The sequence below is a fragment of the Palaemon carinicauda genome, chromosome 37 (assembly GCF_036898095.1).
Source record: "Palaemon carinicauda isolate YSFRI2023 chromosome 37, ASM3689809v2, whole genome shotgun sequence".
NCBI classification, from domain to species: domain Eukaryota; kingdom Metazoa; phylum Arthropoda; class Malacostraca; order Decapoda; family Palaemonidae; genus Palaemon; species Palaemon carinicauda.
Window position 1 is genome coordinate 31,867,899 of NC_090761.1, and position 10,940 is coordinate 31,878,838.

At 35.1% G+C, this 10,940-nt stretch overlaps 2 protein-coding genes across 3 annotated transcripts in view; one reads left to right on the forward strand and one right to left on the reverse strand.

Annotated features, from left to right (window-relative positions):
- Positions 1–10,940, forward strand: part of LOC137629258 (uncharacterized) — a 245,195-nt gene that overhangs the window by 52,868 nt on the left and 181,387 nt on the right. The gene's annotated exons all lie outside the window — the stretch shown is intronic.
- The window catches only part of LOC137629552 (MAP kinase-interacting serine/threonine-protein kinase 1-like), a 23,222-nt gene continuing 16,219 nt past the window's right edge, over positions 3,938–10,940 (reverse strand). For both annotated transcript variants that reach the window (XM_068360976.1, XM_068360977.1), the window contains exons 2-5: positions 8,528–8,653; positions 8,229–8,326; positions 7,193–8,013; positions 3,938–7,000 (exon numbers count right to left, since the gene is read on the reverse strand). In XM_068360976.1, coding sequence (XP_068217077.1) covers positions 6,778–7,000; positions 7,193–8,013; positions 8,229–8,326; positions 8,528–8,653 — 1,268 coding nt within the window. In that variant the 3' untranslated portion in view covers positions 3,938–6,777. The remainder of the gene's footprint in view (positions 7,001–7,192; positions 8,014–8,228; positions 8,327–8,527; positions 8,654–10,940) is intronic.

Sequence of the window (10,940 nt, forward strand, 5' to 3'; positions counted from 1 at the left end):
GAATTGTCATTTATCAGGTAACTGACAGACGGTTAATATGTTATTGTATTTGTATCTTTATTCATGAGACCGAAATTTGCCAGTTGTTGTATTTTGTACAAAATATGGTCTTTTTTTGCAAGTTATGGTAAGAGTTATAGAACCACATCTAATGCGCGAGTGACAATCTTACATTATTTTGCTTAACTGTGTGTACTGCTACTACTCTAGTTATGTAGTATTTGTTGTGTGATCAAACACCATGAAATAGTTTTACTTGACAGTTAATGTTCATATACAATAATCAAATTCATGCGTTGTAGTGGTTGAAAACGTACTATCTTGATTAATGCCTCTCCATTACAAAACTAGGACAGTAGTACTTGTAAGTGTAATAACATTTTGTTTATTCCTTGCCAAAGTAGCCATTAGGAGAGGTCAAGGATCCGGAGAGGAAAAAGGTTAGTTGTTCGCACCTCTGATCTCTTCCCACCCCTACGTAGAAGTGTCCAAATGTATGAGCAATATATGGGTGTGACGTTGACCATAATTGTATTTATCACACACCACCAACCAGCAAATTACATTTAAGAAATGTAATTTCTTAAATGCGGTACACTAAGGTCGGAAAATTACCCAAAGTACTCAAGAGAGAAATGTGTCTCTCGGTGTATCTTATAGAATCTATAAGATCTGAGTTAATGTCTGCAGGGACTTCTCAGTAGATGAAAGGACTTTTTAGTCCTATTGTTTGATCTGACTGTAGAACTATTGAATATCTGTTATCCTTGTTAACAGTAAATTAGGTGAGATATCTCCCTGTAATAATTTATAAGCCCCAAAGAGAGCTTGTTGTTATGCAAGGATTTAGCGACTTTTGACCAAGTAACAATGTTAAGTATAAAGTCCACTTTATCCTTCATTTTTCGCCAAAACATCTGTGGACTGTTTGTAGGGTTCAAAGTGTGATTCCTTTTGTAATAAGGAAATTGCATTCAGTAAGAATGGAACACTGCTCATCATTGGTACCTCAACTTCTTACTTGACCTGTCAGAGAAGTGGCAAAGTGAAAATTGGTCAACCATATAAATGCAAACAAACAGTAGGAGTATTCAAACACCCTTTAACTTATAATGAAGAACTTGCAATGTCATAAACAGTGGTGATGGAATGCTATTACATTAGATGACTTTGTAGCAGCATGTACAAAAATTTACCAAATTAAGTGTTATCCACCACTTTCACTTCCTTTATAGAGCAAGTTCACCCTTCCTAACTCTCAAATACAACAGAAAAGGCTGTTTACAGTCTGCTATTGTATTTTGGTACATAAGCATTAATTAGGGTCATATTGGTTGTAAAACAAGAAATGCAGGAACTGATAAAATTTTTGAAAAATGTGACGTAAGGTTACAGCCTTAGAAAGATGGACCTCAGTGGAATGCATGAGATATACTATCTACGCATTGTCCAATATTATTCAGTCCAAAATACACCTCTAATGTTGGTTTCAAAATCTTCAAATATATAGGTCCAATATTGCATTTTAAAATAAGCTCCTACTTGAAATCATTGGTCTGAGGAAAAAAGTCTTAATAAATTTAAAGTCAAGTCCCTTATTTTATAGGTGTTATGATAAGGTTGATTTGACAAGTGACAAAAAAATACAGAAGTACAGTAGGCATTTCTTATTTTCAAAAGGATTGGAATTATAAATTTCTACCCGTATACTGCCAAGCAATGGAGAATTTTAGGCCATTCTATGCCCAAGTGAAACTGGGGGAAAACACAGCTAAGAGCTAATGTAAGAATAGGTTGGACAGCAAGAAGGGAGCTGGAACAGAGGAAATGTAAAAGCGCAACTACAGGAAAGCTGCAAAGACCTTGAAGTAATGCCTACTGTGCAGTGTGTGAGGTGCACTGACAGCACTAGTCCCTTTCTGGATATTCATCAAATATGACAGCTTAGGTGTGAATATGACAAAATGTGCAAGTCCTGCGTGGTGACCTTAGCTAAGGGGGACAGATAAGATGTTTTAATTTGCATACACCATTTACAACGCTTAAAACGCTTCCAGAACACTAAAATTACTGCCAGATATTTGCTGAAGTTAAAGCAAGTGGAGAATGAATTTACAAAATATGGTTTGGATATCTTGGCCCAAGTCAAACACGTAGAGGGATTTGTAAGGAAACCTTAGACCAAGGCTATACTGTATATCTATTCAGGAAGAACAGATGGAGTTTTAAGAGACTAAGCAAGCAAGTTAAAATGCATGATTATTATACAATTACAACAGCTAAGGCTAGCCTAACAATTACACCTGTGGGTAGATTATAAAATGAGTTAAACCTAATATGATGAGTCACAATAATAAAAACACTAAATTTGATGTGTAAAGTTTAAAAATAAGGTTGGCTAGTGTAACTTAAAAAATGGAAATGACCTCACTAACATAGCATGCAAAAGAGAGCAGAAATGGTGGTGCTTTATGTAACACAAAAATAAAAAAAGATAAAAAGTTTTTCTTAATGTCATGCAGAAATCTTACAAGTGTTTTCCCCGAATATCAGAAATTTTATCAGGAATATACTTCTTCCCTGTTGGAGCCCTTGGGTTCATAGCTTTCCATTTTTCTAAGTGATTGTAACTTGGTGTATTAGTAATAACAATAACAGTGGAGTCAGATAAGACATATCTATTTAGTTTATAACCTAACTACAACTGCTGCAGTGAGAGATCAACTGGGTAATATACAGTGCAGTAATCTACTATCAAACTACCATAAACAAAAGGCTTTACAAATTTTGCTTACCAATATAGTTCAGAAACTAACTTTTGCAAAGGGACTAGTTTTCTGGTTACAATCAACTCCAATAAAATAATTCTGCTGAAGAACTATATTCCATCAATGGAACATTGCAGTATTTTCCCCAAGCTATTATCATACCTGAAATGAAATTTTACTATATTAAACTAAATATCACTATTCTATGGATCAAAATGAATCTAATATTTTAATGAGAGCAATGCCACAAACATTGGGAAATTACTGTATACAATGAAATATTGCAAAGAATAATTACAAACCTATTTAAGAACTCCAAACCTCTTGCGATTACAGTTTTACCTAAGAATATACTTGACATAGTCCCATTAACATTTAGATCATATGTTCAAATAGGACTGTCTATTCAATAGACAAAATCCATAAAGAAATACTGGGCTCTAGAAAAATTGTAAACAGAAAAGCCTTCAGAGAAGTATAGCTTGGGCAGCATTTAGAAGAAAGGAATCATGATCACATATACTATAGTAAAAGGCCAAATGGGTAGTACATTTGGGGGGGGGGGGGATATGCGCCGCAATGATCTTTGAGTAATGCCTACAATGCACTGGTAGAGGTACACTTGTGGCACTATCCACCTGCTGGGAAGTTTCATTTGTTAACATCTTACTTTAGTTTTTCCTTGTACTGTTAGTTTATGGCAATCCCCAGACAAGAATTAGGTGTAATCCATGAAGTTATAATTTCAAATTATCTGTAATAAATTAATACCATCCATATAAATGTAAATGATACAGTATTGTCAACTGTATTCATGTGTGCACTTCAACTGAGATGCCATTTATGCGTAAATTGAATACAAATTTATTAAGACCCGTTAATAGAAAGCAGAGGTATCAAAACCAGGTCCATTATTCAAAACTACGACAAGATCAAGAACTTTTCAGACTTTACCAGGATTTGTGTCGGCTACTAGACTACTGTAATGATCTTTGCTTGTTATAAAAGACTTGAGACTGCAGTATTACAAAACCGTTTCTTTGGGGGTAATCTATAAACTCATAACTTATGAACCATACATTACTTATCTCTCTTCTAGAATGTGTAACATTTGGTCTTCCAGTCAGCAATGTTAGAAAAACAAAAAGGATTTACTGAAACACTTTGAATAAAAAGATAACTTTTATTTGCACTTCCTCCCTGGTGGCGCTCTATAATTTTGTTTTTGGATGTTTCAGTGAGCTCAGGGTATACAGTACAAGAAATATCAGCTTCCTCTTTTAATACAAGCATTATTCTTTTCTCCTTAACACTTGTAAAATGCACTTTCCTACTACGGACAAGTACAAACAAATACAAGGGGCCTCCCTTAAATGATTTCATATAATTAAATATATACTGTATATTTATATATAAATTCCTCAATATAAATTATTCCACATACAGTAGAGTGGTTAATAAGTGAATCTTACTCCAGTTTTGCCAAGTGTTCTGTCAAATCAGTCAACTAACTTTGCATGCCATTAATTAGGTCTTACAAGACTTACATACAAGTTAAAATACTTTATAGTGTACAAACTAATTTACTCAGAACACCTGGTAGACAGAATAACTATGAATTAACAAAAAAAAAAAAATTAGGGGGCCACTATAGAAATGAACTTTCTCTCCTCTCGTACGCACAGAGGCGGTACAGCAGGAAGACAAGGATGATGATGAACAACAGTATGGTCGATCCTTGAGCTATCACATGGACTATACTCCTGGTCACTACTAACAAACAACATTAAACCGCAAAGGAGAATTTATACACATAAAAAAAAATTACTGGTTCCGAGATGGTTTCAAAGAATAGAAAAATTTCCACATCTGTAATATATATCCTATAATTTCCCGTTTTCGAATAAAATAAGAATGCCAAAGGCTTATGTTGTTTGCTAATTAAGACCCCTTTAAATGGCTGGATGAAATAGCAAAGAGGATCGATTTAGCAATGACAAATAAATAAGAAAAATCTCCTCACCCCGCATGGTTGACTGAATATGAGATCATGATATGATAAGGAGCATGAGGCAAGCATGACCAGTGTTTGTGGATCGACAGTACTGCTTGAATGATAAAAAAAAATAAAATAAAAAATATGAATGAGGAATGTCATAGGGGCAACATACAATGACAACCAATAAAACAAATTCCTTATTCTCTTCCTCTTGTCATTTCCTATGGTCAATGCACCTACATCACTGGGTCAAGAGGCAACCAATAGCAGTTTTCAGGATCTACTAAAGGATTACCAATTGTTATTGTATTAGATATATATACATTCTTTATACAATCGGCCTATCCATGGAATGACGAGGAGAGTTTGACAAAAAAATGGTGTCTTTATGTACCCCCCCAAAAACAAATGTTGCTACAGTCTTTAGATCTTGGCTTCTACCTTTGCAAAAGAAGGGTACAATTACATACCTTCAGGCAATAAGGTAGAAACTAGTACGACTGGCACAATTATGAAAACCAAACCAGAGCCACTTCACTGCTCTGCAAAAACAAAACATTTTTGGCAAATTTCAATAAGTAATCAACTCTTACTTTATATAGCCTATCCAATGTATAAAAAAGATAGAAAAACAGTAACAAAACGTAACTCTACAGGACGGGGAAGTGTGGATCGTCTAGGATGTGGGCAACGTGCGCACAAGCCATGGCACTCCAGGTACACGCATCACTTGATAATTAATTTTTAACTTTTTATGAGGGCAGCCTTTTGCTGGGATGCCTTGCCTGTCCTAATACAAAAGAGAGGAATAAAAAGAAAAGTAACTTTCTGACAGCTTCCCTGAATGACATTAACATACCAGAAGGGTTGTTGATTGAACAAGGATGTAGCACTTAAAAAGGAAAAAAACCTGCTGGCAAATATTCTCCCTTTTCTTCATTATCAAAATTTAAAAGACCCCAAGCGACTTTTAGTGCTTTCGTCAAAAAATCATTACGAAATGGGTACTTAGGCAATTTGAATCCAGAGCACCTTGTGCAATTTGGATCAAGACTAGAATTTTTATAGCTTTTCCAGCAACTATTAAGAATAGATTTAAAAGCACAACATGTAGGCTGAACTGTCCTGAAGTGACCCTCTGGTTTGAACATTTTGGACCTGATTGTATTGACATGAAACCAATGCTCTTTTTTTAATGTTTTTCTAATACCTAGGCAATTTGGGACTTAAAATTGTTTTGTCATAGCTGACATCAAAGCATAGGCACTTACTGGGATTACAACTATCAACTTAAGTTACTAAGCACCACACACAAAGAGAAACATTGTTATTCCAAGCAATATTACGACTGGGGGTCCTCTCAACCTTACACACTAATAAGAGTATCACAGTGCCCGCTCCTAACGATCCACACACGCCGTCCACGAGGGAGAGATATTCACACCATCGCATTACTCGTTAACCTTATTTTACAGTGGCATTCAGGACAGATTCAAAGAGGATTTTTTTATAATCTTTGTACTTAATTTGTTGGTTATAGCCCACTTTTAGTAATTGGCACTAAATAAAATCATGATGAATCCAAGTCAAAAGATGGTTATACCCTGGACTCAATAAAGCTTATATATGAAAATATATCTTGAATTTTGTGCCTACACATACATATATCTATATATAACAAACTGAATAAGCAAATATTTTTATATATGGTTTTAAATATTTGATCATCAATGAGCTGGCTAAACCTCCATTACACATTATTATTGTAATACTATAGGAAAAAAATACGAAAGGTGGCTTAACACGATACCCTATAGCTCACCTTGTTGCTCAGATTCCTATAACAGTAAGGATTCTTAGCAACAATACTTTGCCAACAGAGCTCAAGCCTAAACAAAATGAATAAAAAAAAAAAAAAATCCAAAAAAAAAAAAAAAATAAAATGGTTCTACACTGCTTATGGTGACAACAGTGTAGCACCTGACCCTGAGTGACTGGCGAGGCCGCCAGTTAGCCGGTGGCAGTGAGGAGGTGCTCAGTATTGAGACTGATAGAACGAAGTCGTCTCTGGGCAAGACGAGACTCTGAAGGGGGTGATAAGCCAAAAGGAGGATCCACTCCATGCATGTTTTCGCAATCTTCATCCTGATTCATGCTGAAATGCTGCAACAGGACGCGATTGAGTGCCATGCAAGACTCCGCAAAAAGCGACAGTTGTTGTGCACTGTGGTTCCTGAAATTAAGAAGGATTAGTTAGTTAAGGCTATATAAAAAAAAAACTTGGTTTACTATAAACTAGATGAAAATAAAAATGATAATTTAAAAAATTAAATACAGCATTAATATTTATACAAATAAAAACAGTGAATAAAAAAATACTACACAAAATTTTCATGTACTGGGGTTGTATGATATATCTACTTACTTTCTGATGACATTGGGAGTTTCCAAGCAGGTCGTCGGCCCACCATTTTTGACCCAAGGATGGGCAAGGACCATCTCTGCTGACAATCTTTGAGATGCATCCTTTACGAGTAGCTTTCGAATCAGATCCTTGGCTTCCTCGCTAATATACGACCACTCTGGCTTGGGGAACTCATAGCTGCCATCCTGAATGTTGTTGAAAAGGAGATCCTGGCACTGAGGACAGGCCTCCCCTCGCTCCCATCCGCAATCTTCACCACAGTTGCCGCAGAAAGGTGGGTACCCACACAAAAGGATGTATGTTACCACACCCAAGGACCAAAGATCACACCTCTTATCATATGGCCCAGCATCATCACTTATGAATCCCTCCACCACTTCAGGCGCCATAAACTCTGCAGAGCCTACAGGCGTTAATAACTGGGGGGTCATCACCGGAGAACTTAAATTAGAGTTGAACTTGATTCCAGAACCCAGATCAAAGTCACAAATTTTCACTGGGCACAATTGGTCCGGATAAACACACAAGATATTCTCAGGCTTGAGATCCCTGTGTGCAATACCCTTACTATGTAAGAAAGCTAGGGCAGAGGCCAGGTCACGGATGACCATGGATGCCTCCGCCTCAGTAAAGTGAGTCCTTCGCTGAATGTGAGATAGCAAAGGACCTCCGTAGATTTTCTCAAAGACCAGGTAGAACTTATCATCCTCTTCAAAGAATTCCACCAGCTGGATGATGTTCTTGTGTCCCTGGCAGTGATGGAACATCTCAACTTCCTTAAACACTCTCGTTCGGCTATGTGATGGTACCTTCTCAATGATCTGAAAATGAGATTGCAAACTGCTTAGTATTTGATAGTAAATCACACTGTCAAAATATTGATAAACACAAGGGATGAAAATTTGCTATTAAGAAAATCAAAATGGCAACATGAATTTTTTTTTCCTACCAAGGTAATATTGATATAAACTAAATGTTGAAAAGAAAATTCTGCATAAATACTCGTAAGGGATTATTCTATTTTTATACAACTCACCTTCACGGCATACTCAATGTCTGTATAGATGTTGACACATGTCTGCACTGAAGCATATGCACCCTGTCCCAACACCTCACCGGTAAGTTTGTACAGATCTGAAGAAAAACAAAGTCAAAATTTAAGTAAACTACAATAAATCGATATTAGTAAAATCAAAAGCATAAAAAAAAATAAAACCATTCAATGAACATGATATATGTCCAATGCTTCTCAATATCTTTCAAATTGTTTTCATTCTTCAACCAACAGCAGGATAAACCATATTTATCATGATTCATCTCAATGTCAAAACTTACCACTGAAAACACTGGCAACAAGAGTGGAACCAGAACGCTTCTTCTTGCGTCTCTTTCTCCTCTCCTTCGCCTCCTCGCGCACCTGCTCCATGTTGGTTGTGTCTCTTAGTACACTTGTAACGTCTCCTGAAGAAGAAAAAAATTAAGAATTTAATAACATTGGTTCCTCTCTCACTAAAATTAACTTACATCAATAGAAAGAGTTAAAAGATAAAGTTGGGAACTATTATCAAAGTTTCAAAGTTTGCGCTAATACTTCGTAAACCGCCCATTTTATACCATATTAAATGAAAACTACAGCAAATAACACCAGGGGGATTCTGCAAGTTTCTATTTTCTACATGTACGTATAGCATATGGGCAACTTTGACCAATAAAATGAACTAAGCCCAGTATGAAACTGTGCTAATAAAATATATTGGCATCTCTTTACAAGAACAAAATGTCTTCAAGTCTGACAACCAGACATATAAACACCAATTATATAACAATGGGGGCAATAGCATTTCCAATACATCACTGTAATTGTACATTTATACTGTACATAAAAACGTAACCTGGAGAGATTTTCCCACAGACTTTTCCAGAGGTAAAAAATTTCAAAATTTATAAATGGAATTGACAATATTATCTAGGTAATACAAATCTGATTAAACAATAATTGACAACATATTTCCTATCCTAACAAGCTCCCGAAACACCCAAAGTATAATCATGACAATTTCAAATATTTTCTGTGTCAAAAGTACTATAATACAGTATGCAATTATTGAGCAATTTGTTGAATGATTTTGGGAGGATTTGAAGCAATGCCAGATAGCCTTTCAGCATAGACATTTTCTTATCTACTGAGACAGTTTTATGACTGTTGTGAATAATCTACTGGAAATTTGAGGTTGAAAAGACAATTGAGGAATCCTGGTTTCACTTCATTTTATAACTGCTTTTGACAGTTGTGCATGCATTACAATTAAATTTAAGATTTGTTAGGAAAAATTTTTAGTATCCACAAGATTACTTTTGTTGACAATTTATTATTGTACAAATTGTTTATCTTTATGAACCATTTAGATGTGAGGTGCCTAGGGAAGTGTACTAAGCCCAATTGTATATGGCACTAATGATATTAGTGTCTGTAAAGATGATTTTGGTCTATCTAAATCATTACCTCCACATGGGGTCAAATTCAAACTCTTGGTGAGTGATGGAGACAATTTAATTTTTCCATAACATTGAGGTTAAAAGAAAATTTACACAATTTTTACTAGAGGTAAGGCTTGGATGACCTTTAAACAATCAAATTAGATTTAAATCGAGTTAAAAGGTGGTGAGAAACTTTAATGAACGTTCCAAATGAAACAAACTGTTTCAAGTAATGGGACCCCAACAAACCTGTATGATAAGATAACATTTAACGGAAGAATTCAAAATTTCATTTTTTTCCCCCTAGGGCCACAATAAAGTGGATTTGACAACCCATGCCGAGTGACCTAAATGATAATCAACATATATGTATTTAATTGGATGTATAAGAATAAATCTTTCTAGTCCTGCTGGGAGCTGTGCATTTCCGTGTGCCAGGGCCAAGAAAACACTCAGCAAGTATAGACAAAAGAGACTATAGTAGGCCTACCACTTTTATATTTACATATGATTTACACACATTTATATATATATATATATATATATATATATATATATATATATATATATATATATATATATATATATATATATATATAAATTATATATAATTTCCCAGTATCTTTAAAACTTTGACTTGTCCTGGCTGACATTTTCTTTTTTTAGTAAAACATTTACCGTTCGATTATACACAATTGAAAACATTTATTTGCAGACGAAACCAGGAACAGTAAAACAAGTGGACGAATTAGGCTTACGAGCCTAAAAAAATGTTAGCTGGAAGTTGCCAGCTCTCCCATGCAAAAGGGGTTAACTAAATTTAGCTTCACCTAAAACGGTTTGTATATTATTATTATTATCGTCATTATTTCATTATTACTAGCAAAGCAACAATCCTAGTTGGAAAAGCAAGATGCCCAAGGGCTCCAATTGGGAAAAGTAGCCCAGTGAGGAAAGGAATTAAATAAACGATGAGAAGAAATTAACAATTAATCAATCTAAACCAGTAACAACGTCAAAACGGGATGTCATATATAAACTATTAACGGTAAATATTTTATTACAACAATAAAACCCTATTTTAACAACGCCAAACCAGATAGGTAACTTTCATATAGGCTATTTACTCCGGTTTCAAATGACCCAAATGGCAACAATGCATGAGTATCTATAGTTTTCGTTTGGATTAAGAGAAAATAAAAAGATTTACCTATCGAGTATAAAATAACAGATACTGAAATCAGTACAATTCGTCCCCACTCCAATTAGA